A 20,727-nucleotide genomic window follows, 5' to 3' on the forward strand; every position below is an offset into this window, starting at 1 on the left:
TTGAGAGCTCTGCTCCTTTCCTCACCAGTGTCCAAGACTTACAGTATGGCACCTGCTCGGCATCTCTTACTCTGGGAAACTTCAGAAAAGAATGGAGTCCAGCCCTCCTTCAGGAGTTTGGTTCCCGAATCAGTGCTATGCATTGAGATGAGCCCAACAATATCTAGGTCCACGCCCATGCCTGCCTCCTGGCTCACATTGCACCCAACCCCAATGCCTATCCCGACCCTAATGCCTATGCAGGCCCACAGTGCAGTGGCTCCAAATCAGATATTTCGAGCTTTGCCTGGCCGAACCTCAATGTGCCAAGGCCCGGCCACCAGACGCTACCTGGCTAGCTCCCCTCCTGAGTAAAATGTTCTGTGACCCAGTGACTGCCTGCATTACGTCCTTTTTGTGCTCATATATTGTTTTTTAAAGGACGGGTGATTGGCCCAATACCGCAGCAGCTCCAGGCAATGAGAATGGTGATGACTGGGCTAACAGTTTTAACTTGGGAGGAATTGGAGGGTGGGCACTATGCTTCCGCGATAATTAGGTCCCGCCACGTCTGTATCTGTATGAGCGCTGTGCAGTGCACCCCACTGGTACCGGCATCACTTTAGGAGCACTGGTATTGGTAATGGCATTTTTTTTACTTTTCTCAGCCACACTAAGTGTGTTATTCAAAGTGTCTTATCTTTATTTTAATTATACACAAAGCATGAGTTGAAAAAGGGTTTCTACAATGAGGCACATCATATTCTGGCTTGAAAGCAATAACGACCACAGATCAACTTACTGTGCTGATCAGCAGACTGGCAGTATTGTCCATCAGAAGGAATGGCATTGATGCATCCACATGTGTCCTCAGTGATGTTGTCACAGGAACCGTACAGGAGACACTGGTCACATGACCAACGATACTGGTCCTCACATCTGCACTGATAACCGCTGCTTGGATAGCAAACTGGAGACAATCATATACATTGTGTAAAACATGTGTATGTGTAACACATTTCAAAGACATATATTTTATGTAAATAGAGCCTTGAAAACCTGTATAATATTTGTAGTTGCAGAAAACAAGGTTATGTGTTTGATGTTGTCTAAAATATTTTCAATGTGACATTCACAAGAGCATCTCATTCTGCTGAACTGTCCTACCAGCTATGTTTGTTCATTGTGTCACCTGACTTCATGGATTGGTAAAGACACAGTATCAGTTTGAGTTTCGTGATTAGCTGCTTGTGCATTTTGAAGTTAGTGCTGGTTTTGTCAAATATATTTCACATGCTAAAACAGATCAATCAACTGTGAATTAATAAAACAAATTATATGTTTAGAAACATATAATAAAATACAATCATGCGCTATATGCTATAAATTTAATGTGTAAAATATTTAAAATACATCACAAGATGGAAAAAAATTGTGTATATACTGAATAACTTAAAGGTGCAGTATGTAGAATGTGGCGCCATCTAGCGGTGAGGCTGCAGATTGCAACCAAGTGAAACTTCTCCTGCGTGCCAATTCACATGCCTTTTCATCTGCATAAGCAGCAACAGCCAATCCCCTGTAACAGGGTTGCATGCCTCACAAGGTTGGGTTGAGTTGTGTGCTGAAATGCTTGTGCTCTCTGCCACGATTTCTGTTCTTATTTCAAGTACTACCTGTAGAAATTCCCCCAAAACAATTCTCTGAATTGGATAAAATCATTTCAAGATTTATTTGGCAAGGGAAAAAAACAAGGATCAAATTTAAAACTCTATAACTCCCAAAAGAGGAAGGAGGAATGGCTCTACCCAATTTTAAGGATTACTTCTATGGTGTCCAAATGAAATCCTTAATTTACATGTGTACCCCAATTTATTGTGCCAGGTGGAAAGATATTGAACTCTCTATTATGAATGATCCCCCAATTCATGCAGTATTGGCCCACAAAATCTTGGGAAAACAATTTACAAAATCCATGGATCAAATTCCATTTAAAAAACAGCAGTGAAGGTTGAAATGAAAACTCATTGGTAATACATCACGCACTGCACCAAGGCAACTGCCCCGCTACCGACTACGAAGGAAAAGGAAGTTGAAGAGGACAGCACAATGAAGCTAAACCAACCCCAGGTGAGGGCACAGACCAGGATTCAAGCCAATGTCGGAAGGACCTCCCCTGAAGAACCATGAGGTTCCTGGAGGCTAAGACTTGGAGCACTTCTCCTGGGTATAACAGTAATATCTGTAGAAGGAGCAGAGTCAACTATACAAGACAAACAAGAAAATCCCCCTGTGATGGACAGGAACCGACAGACCTGTCAACACCGGCACATTTGAAAGATCTTCAATGTGGACTGGAAACTTACATCACCCTGCTTAGAGTGTTGGCAAATGCCCCTTCTCCATAACCAGAATAGATAGGGACGTACTATGAACAACATTGCAAAAGAAAACAGCAGAGATATCAAGCCTACCTCCACTTCTAGAGCAATGGGGGGCCACCCTGTCGGCGGCGGAAGAAGTAGCGGTTGGAAGGACAGCAAACCATGCCATGTCCCACACTAGACAAGGCACCAAGAGGAAATCATCCCACTACACAACCTAAGGACAACCAGAGGGACAAAATCGCACCTATGCTTTCAATGCACACACCCTGGCAGGAACCAGTGGTATAGACAGCTGTCATTTGGACTGAATAAGAGAAGGCAACCCAAGCTGTATCTGGTACGAGTACCTGTCCCATTGACTTGGGAGGAAGTAGGACGACCAATCGTCGCACCCTTGACAGGGCAGTGTGCTACAGCTGCCGCATGATTACGGAAGGATATAATGCTTCCAGCCCAGGAGGTACACCTTGAGGGAGCTATATGATTCCAACACCATCAGCCAAAAAGCAGACATAACCCAAGAAGGTAAGATAGCCGGAATACCAGTCTTGCCAGGTAATTACAGTGGTGCAGATGTGGAAATGGAACAGAACAACAGCTGGGAGTAAGTATCTGGAAGGCCTACGTGAGATAATTCTATGGACGCAAGCTTGGCGGCATCAACCAAACGGGGGTGAAAAGCCTCAGTGGACCACAACTCATTCCGGTGTACCCAAGTAATCACTCATCAGTGGTGCATGGAGTGGTGCATTCCTACCCTGTCTTACCAAGAGACTTCAATGCATGTCGCGGACTGGCAAAGCTGAAACTGCCGTATCATGTGACAGAATTCTCTTTGGATCTCAACACACAGAATCACCTGTGTGAAAGGGTCACAAGGTCATTGGCACAGTTAATCACCATCAAAGCCTTCCTCTACTGAATCTTGCTTGAAGAGAAATGTGGAATTGGACTGTTTCCATTCTATGGTGTCCCATTCTTGGCAGAACACATTGACAACATCACCTATACTCTCCAAGAGTTTGCCAATGAGACCACAGAAGGATTCCAATTTCTGTCAGACTCAGCCAAAAGCCAGTGGATGGCCCTACTCCAACACGCAGTGGCTCTGGATTTCCTGCTAGTTAAGCAAGGTGGTCTGTGTGCTGCACTACATCCAAATGAAACAGGAACATGCTATACTCTGGCAGTAGATGTCACCGCCAACATGACCCACGTCATCCACACACTGAAACGTATAGCAAACGCCTTCGGTCCCGACGGAAGAGCAGGAGTGCCCTATGGGTCTCAAAAGGGTGGGACATAATGGATGGAGGACGTCAACGCATCATTGCGCTCATAGTGCACTACTTACAATGCTCCTGATGCTGATGGGTAATCCTCATCCTCTGTGTCAAAACCATGATAACCAAAATGATGGGAAGTAAAGGACAACACTCAATCCAAGTTGTCCCGCTACTGCAAAGGAGCACACCAAGGAGGAGTAGATAGCAAGGGGAGACACTGTTGTATGAAGACATGGAGGAGGAGGATGCACAATCAAAGATGGACTCCAGGATCATCATAAGTTACATCTACCTTGACCTATTGCCTGACTGAGAACCCTTCAGCAGGTCTCCCTCACCTGAAGAGCCACTGTCCTATCAGAATGTAATACAGCAGTTAAAAGCATTGGACATCAAGACACAGCAGCAAAACGAAGACTAAGTATTTTAGAGACCTGGAAGCAAGGTTCTATATAGCGGCAGATCTCCTACTACAACATCAGATAAAGAAATAGAAGTGATCATCCACAACTGATAGACCACTGGCCCACTTTATAATCCCACCTACCACAGCCTCACAGATGTTTGAGGCGCAGTGACCCAGACTTCAGAGTATGGCGATATTGTAACAGAGCCCAAGTGATAACTGAGGAAATAACAAATTGTACATAACAACGGTAACAGGCTCTACCACTCACCAACATGCAACACTAGTGTTGGGTGGCAAAGCTACAATTTACAATTCAGCAGAGGGGTCGACTTATGAAATGTACCCTTCACTACTGTACCGACGAATGACCCTTACCACCACACAGGGAGTGTGACGAGACACTCAGTGAAACTTGAAAGCCACATCAGAGTGGATATTGCACATGAAGGACATATCCCTGGTCATCTGGTCATCACAGTCACCAGTCAGACTGCAAAGGTTGACACTGGCCATCAAGCCCTCATGTCCAGCAACATTCAGGAACTGTTGTTGTCACAACTTCAGCCAGGCTTTAGTTTTTCATTTGTCTGTCTCCTGTTTTGCCACACTAACTCTCATGTCATTTCAGAATCTGCCACTCCCCCCCGCTCTGCACTAATTGCTGATTTCATTTCACCTGGCCTGCCCCACCTCCATACTCACCTGCTCCTCATCAGCAATCAGCCCCTCAGTGTATATGTACCAGCCCATTTCCCTCAGTTCTCTGCCAGATTGTCTAGTGTGTTTCCCTTGCTATCCAGCAACCTGTCATTCCGATTCTGATCCTGATTATTCGTGTATTGACCTGCCTTTTTGGACTTTGGACCTTCCCTTTTGCCTGCTCCCACTGGATTTGTTTGCCACGCGGATTACTACCTGGTTTGTCATCTGCTGGTTATTAAACCCGGTTTCTACACCTGAACTGTTTTCTGTGTCGTGCTATTGGGTTCTTGTCTGTCGTTTTGTGATACCTGACAGTACAATCTGGCCAAAAATGAACCCAGCCGACATGGAGAAAATAAGGCAGGAAATGGCAGCACAAGCTGCCGCCCTACACCATCATGAGAAGCAATTCACCGCTATGGCGACGGCTCTCCAGGAGACTTCTGCACGCCACAACCAACATTTGGAGGCTCTGAGCAATCAGCTTCAGCAGCTCATACAGCCCAGACAAACGCCAGCGGTTTCACCACCCACCAGTCCTTCTGTTCCCACTGTTCCGGGTCCAGAACCCCGCCTAAGTGCTCTGGAGCGCTTTTCTGGAGCTCCAGGTACCTGCCGCTCTTTTCTGACTGTGTAAATTGACTTTTGAACTTCAGCCTCTCGCATATCCCACTGAGAGGTCAAGAGTGGCTTTCATGATCACCCAGCTTACTGGGCGGGCTCGGGACTGGGGCACCGCTGAGTGGGAGAAGCAGTCGGCTTTCTGTTCTTCTGTGACTGCCTTCTCTGAGGGTCTTCGGAAGGTGTTCGATCATGCTACCCCTGGTCGAGAGGCTGCTCGTGGACTGTTAAACCTGGTTCAGGGGAACCGGAGAGTGACTGATTATTCCATTGAGTTCCGGACACTTGCTGCGGAGAGTGACTGGAACGCTTCCTCCCTGACTGACGCTTTCTACAACGGCCTTTCTGATGGCATCAAGGATGAGCTGGCGGCTCGGGATCCTCCGACTGATTTGGACACGCTCGTCGCCACGGCCATCCGCATCGACGGGCGTCTCCAAGAAAGGAGACGAGAGAGAGCGCTGATCAGTACTCCCCGGAGCCTTCCACGTCCTCCATCGTCGCCTCCCACTTCAATGTTTTCTCCTCCCGCCGGTGCCTCTGGAGACCCGGTTGAACCCATGCAACTTGGCCGGACCAGGCTGTCAGCGGCTGAACGACAGCGGCGCCAAAGGGAGAACTGCTGCATGTACTGTGGGCAGGGAGGTCATTATGTGTCTTCCTGTCCAGTAAAAGACAGGGCTCACCAGGAATCCAGAGGGCGCTGGTGAGCCATATCATGAACTCTGAAATGCCCTCTCGTCCACTACTTCACGCCCAGCTCGACTGTAATGGACAATCACATGCTGTCTCTGTCCTCATTGACTCCGGGGCCGATGCCAACCTTCTGGATCGTGGTCTTGCCATGCAACTGGGTATTAACCAGGAACCCTTGGTCGAGCCTATCAAGGCGACTGCTCTGGATGGGCGCCTCCTCTGCACAGTAACCCACCGCACTGTTCCTCTTCATCTGGGCATATCGGGTAACCACACTGAATCACTTACCTTTCACCTGATAAATACTCCTCAGCACCCAATCATCCTGGGGTTTCCTTGGTTAATAAAACATAATCCACATATTGACTGGGGGACTGGTTCCATTCTACAATGGAGTGAACATTGTCATGCGGTCTGTCTGAAATCTGCTTTGCTACCTGCCTTCAACACCTCTTCCTCAAATGAGCTCCCAGATCTCTCAGGTGTCCCATCCGAGTACTATGACTTAAGGGAGGTGTTCAACAAAGTACGGGCCACATCGCTTCCCCCACACCGCCCGTACGATTGTGCCATTGACCTCCTCCCTGGCTCATCACCGCCAAGGGGGAGACTCTTTTCTCTGTCAGCCCCTGAAACCAAGGCCATGGACGACTACATTAACAACTCACTGGCAGCAGGCATCATCCGTCCCTCTTCATCCCCTGCTGGAGCCGGATTTTTCTTTGTGGATAAGAAGGACAAATCCCTCCGACCCTGCATCGATTACCGCGGTCTGAATGATGTCACCATTAAAAACCGGTACCCCCTCCCACTCATCTCTTCTGCATTTGAACTGTTACAAGGGTCTTCTGTGTTTACCAAGCTTGATCTCAGGAATGCCTATCACCTTGTTCGCATCCGGGAGGGGGATGAGTGGAAGACGGCGTTCAACACCCCTAGAGGCCACTATGAGTACCTGGTTATGCCTTTCGGACTCACTAATGCTCCTGCAATATTCCAAGCCTTAGTCAACGATGTGCTCCGGGATTTTCTCAATGTGTTTGTGTTTGTATATCTTGACGATATCCTCATCTTTTCAAAGACTGAACGGGAACATGTGCAGCATGTCCGCAGTGTTCTCCAGAGACTCCTAGAGAACCAGCTGTTTGTGAAAGTGGAGAAGTCTGAGTTCCATGCCACTGAGGTGTCGTTCCTGGGATACATCATTTCAGTTGGACGTATTCATATGGATCCCACCAAGGTTAAAGCAGTGGCGGATTGGCCGGTTCCCACCACTCGGAAGAAGCTTCAACAGTTCCTTGGGTTTGCCAATTTCTATCGTAGGTTTATCCGCAACTATAGTTCTGTGGCAGCTCCCCTGACAGCCCTCACCTCCCAGAAGATAGCCTTCCAATGGTCCCCTGCTGCAGAAAGGAGGTTCAAGGAGTTAAAATCACGGTTCTCTTCTGCTCCCATTCTCATCTTTCCAGATCCTGAACACCAGTTTGTTGTGGAAGTGGATGCGTCAGACTCCGGGGTGGGGGCAGTCCTGTCTCAGCGGTCAGCTGAGGACCAAAAGTTACACCCATGTGCTTTTTTCTCCCGCAAGTTGTCCCCAGCAGAAAGGAATTATGACGTCGGAAACCGGGAGTTACTGGCTGTCAAACTGGCTCTCGAGGAGTGGAGGCACTGGTTGGAGGGGGCAAAGCATCCGTTTGTGGTGTGGACAGACCACAAAAACTTGGAGTACATCCGGTCAGCCAAACGGTTGAACTCCCGTCAGGCCAGATGGGCATTATTCTTTAATCGTTTTGATTTTACCCTGTCTTATCGCCCAGGTACAAGGAACGTCAAACCAGATGCCCTGTCCCGTCAGTTCCAGTCAGACAACTGTCCCACACAGCCTGAGAGTATCCTCCCCACTAAGGTGGTCATCGGCGCAGTTACCTGGGACATTGTGGACAAGGTAAAACGGTCCCAGGCCGACCACCCGGCTCCCAGTGCCTGCCCTGATGATCGTCTGTATGTGCCTGTGAGTCTCCGCTCTCAGGTCCTCCAGTGGGGACATTCTTCTCGCCTTGCCTGTCACCCAGGGGTTAGGCGCACCCTAGCTCTGCTAAAGCAACGTTTCTGGTGGGCTTCCATTGAAGAGGACACCAAGGAGTTTATCGCCGCTTGCCAGATTTGTGCTCAGCACAAGACTGCTCGCCATGCCCCTTCTGGTCTTCTTCAGCCACTGCCTATTCCTCATCGTCCATGGTCCCATGTCTCACTTGACTTTGTCACCGGACTGCCTCCCTCAGAGGGTAACACCACCATTCTGACTATTGTGGACAGATTTTCTAAGTCTGCTCAGTTTGTTCCATTGCCTAAATTGCCATCTGCCAAAGAAACAGCTGAACTTATGTTACATCATGTTTTCCGTCTGCACGGCCTCCCCTGTGATATTGTCTCAGACCGGGGGCCACAGTTCACTTCTCGTTTCTGGACAGAGTTTTGCCAGCTGTTGGGGGCCACGGTCAGCCTATCCTCTGGGTTCCATCCTCAATCCAACGGACAGACGGAACGGATGAACCAGGAAATGGAGACTGCCTTGCGTTGCATTGCATCCCAGACACCGACCTCCTGGTCCAAACAGCTTCTGTGGGTGGAGTATGCTCACAATACACTTCCAAGCTCAGCAACAGGGCTTTCTCCTTTCCAGTGCTCTCGGGGATATCAACCTCCACTGTTCCCGGAGCAGGAGCGAGAGGCCAGGGTCCCATCTGTCCAGGCGTTCATCCAGCGCTGTCGGCGCACCTGGTGGCGGGCCCGTTCTGCTCTCCTGCGTTCGTCCAACCGGTACCAGAGAAATGCCAACCGCCGTCGGATCCCTGCACCCTGCTACACTCCTGGTCAGAAGGTTTGGCTGTCCACACATGACCTCCCACTCCGGGTAGAGTCTAGGAAGTTGGCCCCAAGGTTTGTGGGCCCGTTCTCCATCACTAAGGTCATCAACCCTGCTGCAGTCCGTCTCCGCCTTCCTCGCTCCATGAGAATTCATCCCACCTTTCATGTCTCCAAGATCAAACCCGTAAAGGAGAGCCAGCTCCAGCCCTCCTCCAGACCCCCGCCACCCCCCCGGCTCATTGACGGGGGTCCTGCTTACTCTGTCCATCGTCTCATCAAGTCACGACCGCGGGGAAGGGGTTTTCAATACCTGGTCGATTGGGAGGGTTATGGCCCTGAGGAGCGCTCATGGGTTCCAGCTCGTAACATCTTGGACCCTGACCTCATCTCAGCTTTCCATAGGGACCATCCTGACCAGCCCGGTGGGACGTCAGGAGACGTCCCTAGAAGGGGGGGTTCTGTCACAACTTCAGCCAGGCTTTAGTTTTTCATTTGTCTGTCTCCTGTTTTGCCACACTAACTCTCATGTCATTTCAGAATCTGCCACTCCCCCCCGCTCTGCACTAATTGCTGATTTCATTTCACCTGGCCTGCCCCACCTCCATACTCACCTGCTCCTCATCAGCAATCAGCCCCTCAGTGTATATGTACCAGCCCATTTCCCTCAGTTCTCTGCCAGATTGTCTAGTGTGTTTCCCTTGCTATCCAGCAACCTGTCATTCCGATTCTGATCCTGATTATTCGTGTATTGACCTGCCTTTTTGGACTTTGGACCTTCCCTTTTGCCTGCTCCCACTGGATTTGTTTGCCACGCGGATTACTACCTGGTTTGTCATCTGCTGGTTATTAAACCCGGTTTCTACACCTGAACTGTTTTCTGTGTCGTGCTATTGGGTTCTTGTCTGTCGTTTTGTGATACCTGACAGTTGTGAAGACATAGTGTCCTCATAGGAGTGGCTGTCAGAAATATTTCAATTGGAAATGTATCCATAGTACATGAAACGAAAGAGGTCCCGGATTAGCGACTAATCCTTTAGTCCTCCTTTTCTGATTTAGACAGTCTACCAGGAGGCCAAATAGTATTCAAGGATCTGGACATCATTAGACAAGTACCCCAGTTAGAAATAATACCTGGGTACTCAAACTATTCAGCAACCAAAAGCACTGCAATGGGCAGGAGAAGCCACCCTCAAGGAGTAACCATAAGGTAGTTCAAATTACTCCAAAAACACTCATATACTCATGTAATGACACGTATAGATCATATAGCTAGCCACCTACTATGTAACAGTAATAACAATATGTAATCTGCTTGCATTACTCTTAGGTGTATAGGGCCTAAAAAACAGCATATTCAGCATTAAACAGTTGGTCACCTTAAGTGACATATTAGGGTTAATATGTAATCATCTAAAATGTTATATGTAGCCTATAGTTAAAACTAAGTTGTGTGTTAACCTGAGATTGTAATAGTTGATCAGTAGAATATAGCTAAGAATGACAAACTGCTGAAGACAAGAACAAACTCATGCATCCAGCCACAAGGTGCCAGTAACCATTTGCATGAGTGGTTCTCTACTGTGGGCAAAACCTATGGACCAGAAGACCAGCGGGAGGTTTTAGCATTTTCCAGAGTGAGTAACAACAGTCACTCTAGGGGGGAAATGTGGTAGAAAAATGTATTCTTGTATTCGACTGAATGTGACCATGTGTATTTGTATCCTTAATCTGATCTATTCAATTCAGATGTATTAACCAATCACCAATACAAAGTATATATGCACTTATGAGTTGTAACCCTTAAATCAAAGGAGAAGAAAAGTTCACTCCCTACAAAGACAAAAGCTTGATTGTGTTCACAGAGTTTGCATGAGTAACAGGATGTTGGAGCCATGGTGGGAAAGGCTGAAGTCAGGACCACCGCTGCTCAGAGAGCAACCTGGATACCAAAACACAATAAATTTCACGTGTGGGAGCTAGATATGTCATGGGTGTTTTTCTAATTGTGAACTATTGATAAGTGGATGTTAATTTGAACAATATGGCAGACCTGACTTTGCATTAACAAAATAATTTTTTTTTTTTTCCTTTTAGTCAAGGACAGTACTGGAAACGAGAGGACACAATATCATGAATGTAGACACATGCATTTCACATAATAACTGTATAAGAACTTTGAATCAAGTAAACCAAAATGACAGAAGCGACCATCTTTACCTGTAGAGATGTTGACACCATAGATTTGCACGTCGTTGATGCTGACAGGGTAAATGATGTTTCTCAGAATGGACCGCAGCCGATTTATTTGTGTCACATCTGAGATGTTCAACTCAACGGAAATTACGTATTCATAAAGAAGTGGTGGATCTGCAAATAAAAAGAAGAAAATAAAAGAACAATTAGTTGCATTAGTTTGATCATGTGGAGAGAAAAGAAAAGCGTTACAAAGAAATCAAATAGATCAAAGGTAAACAAGATTCTGTGTTTTGTGCATTTTCTTTTCTGATTGAAACAGCAGCGTCTTCTCAGCTTTACCTGTTGTTGGTGACGTTGTTGTCTGAGGACACGTCGTAAAGTCTGTAGAGAGAAACAAAAGATATGTCACTTCTTAATGGCATGAATTGATTTACAAATTAAATTAAAGAAAAGTAAAAATGGTTTTAAAAACATTAGAAATTTTAGATTTTGGGCATTAAAACTGGAATCAGAATGTGATCATAGTACTCACTTTGATTTTTTATTGACTGACAATACTGTCCATCTATGGGAAAAGCTTTAATGCACCCACATGTGCTGGTTGTATTACTATCACATTTCCCATAGGTGGCACACTTGTCACAAGGCCAAAGGTAGTCATCCTCACATTGGCACTGGATCTCAGTGAGGTTTTGGCTGCAAACTAAAAGCAAAAAAAACAACACTGTATTTTCTCTTATGAAAAGGTAAAACAGTTTAAGATAGACATAAGCTAGAATCTCCGTGTTCTTACCTGTAGTGAAAATAGCCTCTGAGATGATTAATTGGTTGCTGATTTGGACGGGGAAAGATATACTGTTTAGGGTGTTCCTCAGTTGATCTACGTCCGTGGTGTTCACCTCAATGAAGATCTGGTATTCATAAAAAACTGGAAGTACAGTTGGAAAAGAGACTGTAATTAGAAGTTAATTTCTTTGTGATTATTTTTGTTCCAAATCAAGGTCATGTGATGACACCCGAGCTAAGACTGTGAGATGCAGCTGAAAGTTCTGAACAATCTTAACTCTTTAAATTTTTTTTTTGCATAAGTTGTTTTCAATGCTCAAGAATGAACAGCCGCGCTGATATTTTTGTTAAGATTTCTCCATGTGCGCAGTCTTACACTAGACCTATATATAAGATGAGGTCAACTTCAGCAAAAAGAAAATGTTAAATGTATTGTAAATGTATTGTAATGTAAATTGTATTACAATACTTAAAGATGCATTTATTTCCATATAGAACGAAAACATCAAGATGCAGCTGAAATGAAGCATAAAGTAACCTATAAAATCACCTGTCTGTGGCTGGCAGTACTGCCCATTGGTAGGAATACTGTTGATGCACTGGCACGTGTCCCCAATGATCTCGTCACAGGCTCCGTATGTGATACAGTTGTCAAATGACCAAACATACTGTTCCTCACACCAGCACTGGAAGTTGGTATCGTTTGGGAAACACACTAAACAAAACAACACACACACAGGTGAGTAAAAGTGTTAAATTATATGCAGTTTCATACATTTCACTCTTGGTGAACACTACGAGGAACATGAGACACACCTTTTTGATCAATCATTCATAGGCCATCTATGTTTGTTCTCTGCGGACTGCAGGATTTGATATTGTTAAACTTTAACTTGTGCGTGTGTGCACAGGCCTTGATAGTTCCCTGTTGTTTTGTTGTTGTTGTTGACTTATACCCTGTTTCCAGCTAAATTTACGCATATATGCAAGTTTTTTTTAAATGTGGGGAAAACCTGCCAAAATAGGAGATACGACTCCTTTTCCACCTAAAGAATGCACCAGAAAACAGGTTTAGTAAACTGTAGAATGCAGCATCGGTACAATACGATACCCTTCCAGCTAAACTGCATTCTCAATTATGTTTCTCACAGATTTCGGTCGCAGTTTCAAATTAAGTAAATTGAAACAAAAACAAAACAAAAAGGCAATAAAATGACTTAGCTACGTTCAGGCAATCAAATTTTGGCATAAAATAAATAATAATCTTTCTTTTACGTCATTTATTGTTGACTTTTCAAATCACGCGGTGTTGGTGTTTTATTTTTCACAGTTCAGAAATATTTGACCAGTGCTAAAGTAAACTCCATGCCTCTCGCTGCTTGTGATAAGGGGAAAGTCCCAGTTTGTAACAAGGAAGGAGCGTATTATATTAAATAAAACCTTTAAAAACAAGTGAAGAGTTTAATGGTGATTGGGGGGGAAGGTCAAGAGAGCAGGTGCATGACTTCAGCTCCTTTATCACATCTTCCACATATCTGGAGTTAATAGGTGAGACATTACATTGTGCATTAATGCAGAGGATAACCAGGGGCCTTCCTGTAACAAACTGTAATATGATCTCTAATATGACAAATGTCTTCATGAAAGAAAATAGCAACATACACAGAAATCCATCCGGAATGGATTGAATGGAATTAATCACTTTGTCAACTGTTGTGAAAAGGTACACTGCACACTTTACTGTGCCTTGATTCACAAAATTTAGCCTCCATTGGTGTTTCCGACCAGAGGAAGCTCCATTCTCACCTGTGGTGATGACAATGTGTGTGACGTTGACAGTGGGACCCAAGGCCAGGGTGAAGGCACTGCTCTCCAGGAGGCTCCTAAGGTAGTCCACCGTCTCAATGTCGGTAACATTCAGCTCCACGTCCACTGCGTACTCAACCTGAGTTAGCAGCGCTGTATGAAAAACAATCGGTTTGTACAATGAGCTTTATTCATCAGTGCAACCCTCAAAAGCAAATATCCATTTGGCATTTATTAAATCTACAGACAGGGACACTCAAATTTCACTGGCATATACATTCAGTTAATAAGACAGGAACCTAGCAGTAATTCCTAGTTCAATGGGGTGGGAAGCCAGAGAGGGATCATGTCTTTCTCCCTAAAGTAGTGACGGTGGTTGGGCTAGTGTAATACAAACAATTTTGTGTTATATCAATTTCATTAATTCATTTATACTGTTTTTGACATGGTGGGAGTGTCTACATTGTGTTTTTAAACCTGCAAAAAAATGTTAACCATAAAGGGGCATCAGAAACCAGCCATAGACAGATTATTAAAACACTAGCTCCATATCAGCTTTGCCATATTAACTTAATGAAAGGTGATACGAACATAACATTTGTCACTTGTCATGACACAGCCATTTGAAGGGTGTTTGTGTGCCACTAATGAATTTTAAGTCCAATATTCACTCTCCTTTTAGCTTTGTTTTCCTCTCCATTAACTCAGGCTCTTTAGCTGCTACATTTTCCACCTGCTCACCAGCTAATCGCAAACTCTGTCCGTCTTATGTTTGGTGTTGGACAAGTAGTATACACTGTGAGTTTATTAGCTATGTGTTGTATGTATGTTTTGGCTAAAAACAGCTGCCTGCTGCATCTGGAAACGATGCCGAAGAGAGCGGTGAGACTGAACAGTAAGGTAGCGGGGACAGATACCAAAACCAAGAGCTGAAAGACAAGAAGTTCTTTAGAGTAGAGAGGAAGTGCAGAGTCTGGTGATTAGAATTCTCTGTTGATTCATTTCTATGAACGACGCCTTTCATATACAAGTCTTCATGTGATTGATAATTAATATAAAATATGGACTACAATGTGGATATATCGATCCATTCTAATTATCTTTTACAAGAATGGCTTGGTTTCTCCCAATAAATCATAATTTATAGCCTATTTTTGTTCGGTAACACTGTTTTTAGAAATCTCCTTAGTGTGCATGAATAAATCACCATGTAGACTAAGTTGCACTATACAAATGTCCTGGACCTTCTGAGTAGCATCTTCACGATAGCCTCAGAAAAGCTAAATAACAACAACATCAGGCTGCTGTTTCAAAATAAAAGAATATGAGATAACAATAAGAACTCAGTGCAATCATGAGAGCGCAAGATATGTTTTTAATTCATGAATGATTCTTTAAAGTCAGCTGGGGGAGGCGGGCAGAAACAGCTGGTTGCGTTTGTCTGTGGATTGCTACAACGGGGGTAAAATGGAGTTAAAGCTGAAAGTTCAATTTACAGCCATGAAAAAGCAAACACGCTAAGAAACCATGTCTGTCCATCTGTCGATCTCTGCTCCGTTTCAATACTACGGACAGCTGTGTCTTAGCCAATCATTTTTTCTGTTGTAAAAAATGATTGTTGTTATTGTTGTATCCATACATAAAGCTTAAATGGGGGGGGGGGGTCAATGAGTGGTTGGCAACTACTGGACAGATCACATTCGACTGTGCAAATTCTTAGTCAGGGAGACCCCTAATTACAACTTGATTACCTGATATTGACTGGCAGGACTGGCCATCGGCTGGAATGCCGTCGATGCATTTACAGATGCCACTGGATATTTCATCACAGGCTCCGTACGTGACACAAATGCTGTCCGGCCAAGCAAAATGTTCCTCACATCTACACTGGATGCTGGTTGCATTTGAGGAGCACACTGTCAAAAGAGTAGATTTTGTGTTTATATACTATTAAGCTTGATAGCATGTTTGTCTTCGACTCGTTGAAAGAAGGCCGAGGCTTGATGCTCAAGCTACTCACCTGTTGTGATGCTAATGTCAGAGATCTCTGTGCTGTTATCAAGTGCTTTGGGAAAACTGGTAGCATTCAAGACGGACCGAATCTGCTGGATTGTTTCTACATTAGAGGCATTCACTACAACCTCAATAATGTAATTCCATTGGTCTGTAGTTACTGCAAAGATTGAAATGGGATTAGAAAAAAAACAACACTGGGAAATATTGACTGCCATGCATGCATGATATACATGGTATTAAAGTGATAGATGGATATTTTTGGGAAATTCGTGTATTCATTTTCTTGCGTTAGATGAGAAGATTGACAGCACTTTCATGTCGGTACATTGAAGAGTTACAACCAAGAGACAATTAGCCTAGCTAAGCATAAAGACCGCTCACAAAATAAAGCTGACTATATACTATAGTTGTATAGTGTTTGTTTAGTCAATAAAACCAAGGTGATAAAAATAAAAAAGCTTTCGTAATGAAGGATGGTTGGGCTGGGCAACGTTGTCACAACAGCAAGAAAAAGAGACTTCAGGTCAGCTGTTTTTTCCCTGACTAGAAACATTCATGTCAAAAGCGATCCAATCTCCATGTGTGGACAAACATTAGAGTTGTATTCATGAATCTTCTCATCTAACTACGAGTTATAAAGCAAATAAGTGTATTTCCCAATATTCATATCATATTCAATCATATTCATTAATGGGACTCACCAGTCCTTTTCTCCCTAATGTGAGATACAAAGTGGTCTTCTTCATAGTGCACCTGAGAAAACAGAACACACGTTCAGAGAGTTGCTTTGTGTTATTAATTAAAACCTCTGAACCCATATTTTTTGTTCAGCAGTGGACCTACCGTTGAGAAGTGACTTGAGAAGTTCCCTGTTTCCAAAATAATAGTTGTCAGTAGAAGGGCAATGATGACCAAGCCATTCTTAGGTATTGCCATTCCTTTCAAGAAAGGTTGGAAGGGACAGAAAAAAGAACAATAAGATACATAGTGATTTACTATCAGCTTTAGCATACTGGCTGCACAGCCTATTGTTTGTATTGTTAAACAGTCCAAGAGCTAAGGATTAATTACGTGAGGGTTTAAAGGGGGGATAGGGAGCATATCTATTGTCTCCGTTAACTGGTTCCCCGTGACAATATTTGTGTAGTTATTTCGTTGCTGCAATACCTGCGTGGGCAGGTACTTAAAACCGTTTGCGGCATCACTTACGGTAATCTCAACCACAGGCAATTAACTGGATGGGCGTTGTCAGCTGTTGCTTTGTTGCATCGGTGACATGAAATGAAATCACAGAATTGCATTCATAATGCTTGAGTTAGAGCACATCCTGTAAGTCCTGATGGCCTGGTTGTTTCCCATCACCACAAATGGAACCAGGAAAGACAGCTAGACCCCCTGTCCTTTATATAACGTGGGACAAGCTGTGAGGGAGCTGCCGTTGACTCAGCGAGTGTTGGAAACACACGCATTATAAACATACGTAAAATGCTTTATAATCTGCTTATAGCACTGTATTATTGTAGTAATTGTAGTATTGTAATTGTAGTAGTGTTACTACACTAATAACTCATTAAAAATAATTTTACAATGACTTATAAGGTCAAGTATAAAAAAACTTCATAATTGATGGTGACTCAGGGACATGAGTGTGTGGCTTTTCATTTTTTCATAATTCCACAATTGTAATAAATAATCATCTTTTTATGATTCATTATATTCATGTCATAATGCATTATAATGTAATTATAAGTCACTCTAAGTGTTTTTTGTTTGGTTTCCGTCAAGTGAAAGAAATATCATCAAGTCTAAAATGTCAGTGAGCTTTAGGTAACTTTGTGTTTCTTGGTATTTGGGTGAAACCAGGAAGCATTGACGCCTGAAACTGTTTGTGCTGCCAAGTGTGACAGATATCAGACGTATTTCTTATCTAGAGACAAGCACAAACGTTTACCTCTAAACACAGATTTAATGACATTTCCTCTTCAAGTTGACTTTAACTGCACTGGACAGAAAAGCTTCCACATGTTGGCTGTGGCTCAACAAGATCCAGTGTGGCTAGATATGGCACAACAGTGGAAGATTTATCATTTTTGAGGATGCCAGAATGGTGACCTGTTCACAATTGAAAGTGATTGAGATGTGCAGTTTAGATGAAGATACTTCAAAAAAAAAAGTTCTTTAACTTATCATTATGAAGCAACGATGTTGATTTCACAATGTAACGGCTGTGGAATAATAACACCAATGGCATTTAGATTGGTCCCCTTTAATTGGTTGGCTTTCACTATGCAATTCTCTTGTGTGCAACCAAAATATTTAGAGCATATTAGTTATTTGTTATCATCTCCAATGGTGGAACAACCAGAGTAACTGTGGAAAACAAAATTCTGTGTGACTAGCTCCAAAAGTATACATGTCACCAGATGATTATCAAACGCTCATTGCCCGTTGGTGACGTTATTGTGCATTCATTTGAATAAAGCTTAGTGGTTGTGTTGGTTGCAGCTAGGGAAAGACACTGTGCTGTTGCCAGAAGAGCCGTGGAATGCGATTACCTAAGCAATGAATTACAATACCATATATTTTGATATGTTTTTTGCTTTTTCCCTCATTTGTCCCTAGTAGTAGGCTATGAGGAAAAGGGAAAGCAATCTGGTCGTCTAGGGGGGAAAGTTGAAAAATTGTCTATTGCCACTTTAATGTGCTTGTTTGGCCCAAGGGAATGCTGAAAGATAAAGCATAGTGCTGCATTTAAAATGGCACAAGGGCACAATGTGTTGACAGCGGGCAGTGACATGTCATTATAAGTGCGAGGGAACATTGGTTGGCTCTCAGGTGACAACACCTCCTTTGTTAATAAGTACTGCTCTGAACAAAGGAGCTGTTGTTACGTAATTAAAAAGTCTCTCAAAAATCATGTCAAGACATCCTTAATTCAACATCCAGCAATCTGATCAGAACAAAACAAAATGCAGTAAAAGATGCTGTGGTTTTATGATGAAATTTGGCCTTCGTTGGCTGAAAAGGCTGGCGCTTAGTGCGTCTGGCTGCCAGTGTTTTCCGGTAAGAAAGCTTGAGGGCTCTGTCCAGAATCACTCCCTCGTTCTCTCATTCACTACTTTCTTTATGAAAGACTGACTAGTTAACTCCATAGAGAGTCCATGTGTAGCAAGTATTGGTGATTCCAACTTGACATTTTCACTAGAACACTCTGATCTCTGGGTTAGGCAATGGCCCTCAAAGACTAGAGTATACCAACGGACAACTGGACAATGTATGGCGGGTTTTGTATGGTGGGTTTTGCATGGTGCCGACACAGCCAGACCCATATTTTACATTCTGGGATGTGGCAGGCAAAGTCACACACATTCACACTGGGAACAAAGGACACAACGAACTAATGCAAGAAGATCGCCCAACTGGAGGGAAGAATCTCAGTTCTGGGTGACAAGCTCTGCCAGTGTTACAGAGAGCTAGACTCTACAGTGAGCCTGCTCCTCCAGCCGAAGCTCCAAGGACTCGGTTGGGAGCCAAACCAAAGATTGCTCCAGTTAATCCCACTCCGTAGCATGATGATCCTTGGAACGCTGTACGCAAGGAAAAGAAGTGTGCGGCGGGCTACTCGTCACAGCATGGTATCAATGTGTTAAAACAAGTTCGGAATGAGCAAGGGGTTTCCATTGCTGAACACACAATCTCATCATTTCTCATCCTTCCTGTCTGCTAATCTCTGTAAAAATATTCTGCATACGTATGCAGAATCTGTTTATGCCTTCTCCTCACTTTGGGGATGTTAAGGTCAGTCGGATCCGCCAGGTTGCATATCTGGCTCAAAAGATATTGCTGCAAAGTTGGAATTCTTTTTGTAAACGATTTCTTCCTTTTTTCCTGACTTCTGTTATTCTCTCAAACCTAATCGATCCATAGGATTAACCATCAGGTATTATCAAACACTGCCACAGTTCCTGTTGATATGACCCATCGCATTAAAAAAATTAGAAATATTTTCATATGCTTCACAAAAGGAACTCATGGTCACTTAGTATTAAAAATACTACTGTTAATGCCATGAACATGACGTCTTTATTTCTGCTAGATTAATAATTGGTCAAAACTAAGAAAAGAACTGCACAGCTAAATAAAACTATGAACCCGCCGAAATATCACACATCAAACACTCACTGAGTATATTCCAGCTTTCAGAAACACATTTTGATCCCTGAAGACGAATAAATGTAATTTCTTTTGACCCTCTTTAATGTCAAGGAATAATTGTGTATGATTAGTATTTGACTTTGTCAGTTTGCAAAAGCATTGGTACCAACACTAAGCCAACAATACAAAATAAATTCCCAGAATACATACAGTAAATACTGTGCAGTAGGGAAAACTATTTCACTATAACCAGTCATTTAGCACACACACATTTTCAAAGCTACGGTTTGTTGAAAAGGCACCATGGCAAATGATTTCTACACAATCACAAAAGAGGTCACACTGTCTGTAAACTACCAGCCTCAGTGAGCTCAAACCTGAAAACACAAAAACTGAAAAAAGCCTCTTCAATGAAGTCCCCACTGACATGTAAATGTAGCCACTTACCATCCTCTCTCTTGCACTTGTATGTATGTATCCACTCCGGTGTTCAGGGAACACACGTCAATACAGAAGTCAGCAGTGTAATGTGGAGGCTGTCAATAGGCAAGTGGAACTATGGGAAACATGCTGCGCAGCTCACTTCCTGTAATATAGTAAGGGTAGCTCAACAGGTTTAATTATTCCCTCAGCCTACTTGACTGATTGTATCAGCTACTTCATCTTGTACCCATATGTATGTGTGAAGCAATGAAAGATAGATAAGTTAAGATAATAGTTTTTTTTTAAATATCTCCCTTAAACAATTCATGAGCAGGAAGTTGGAAACAAAGCACCAAGAGACCGACAGTGACTCAGAATTCTAGATGAATCCATTGTG

The 20,727-nt window shown here is 43.7% G+C and overlaps 1 protein-coding gene across 3 annotated transcripts in view; it reads right to left on the reverse strand.

Annotated features, from left to right (window-relative positions):
- LOC137871122 (adhesion G protein-coupled receptor F5-like) overlaps positions 1-20,428 on the reverse strand; it is a 50,168-nt gene extending 29,740 nt beyond the window's left edge. For 2 of the 3 annotated variants that reach the window (XM_068708742.1, XM_068708740.1), the window contains exons 1-12: positions 20,355-20,428; positions 16,596-16,690; positions 16,454-16,505; positions 15,757-15,909; positions 15,488-15,652; positions 13,737-13,889; positions 12,481-12,645; positions 11,938-12,072; positions 11,677-11,847; positions 11,484-11,525; positions 11,166-11,315; positions 782-949 (exon numbers count right to left, since the gene is read on the reverse strand). In XM_068708742.1, the coding sequence (XP_068564843.1) occupies positions 782-949; positions 11,166-11,315; positions 11,484-11,525; positions 11,677-11,847; positions 11,938-12,072; positions 12,481-12,645; positions 13,737-13,889; positions 15,488-15,652; positions 15,757-15,909; positions 16,454-16,505; positions 16,596-16,688 (1,447 nt within the window). In that variant the 5' untranslated portion in view covers positions 16,689-16,690; positions 20,355-20,428. Of the gene's footprint in view, positions 1-781; positions 950-11,165; positions 11,316-11,483; positions 11,526-11,676; positions 11,848-11,937; positions 12,073-12,480; positions 12,646-13,736; positions 13,890-15,487; positions 15,653-15,756; positions 15,910-16,453; positions 16,506-16,595; positions 16,691-16,961; positions 17,011-20,354 lie in introns of those variants that run through there. The other variant, XM_068708741.1, reaches the window with a different exon arrangement.
- Between the last annotated feature and the right edge of the window lie 299 nt (positions 20,429-20,727).

Source organism: Cebidichthys violaceus, unplaced genomic scaffold, assembly GCF_023349555.1.
Source record: "Cebidichthys violaceus isolate CVI_PGR_0920_01 unplaced genomic scaffold, fCebVio1.0.p SCAF_14, whole genome shotgun sequence".
Taxonomy (NCBI): Eukaryota; Metazoa; Chordata; class Actinopteri; order Perciformes; family Stichaeidae; genus Cebidichthys; species Cebidichthys violaceus.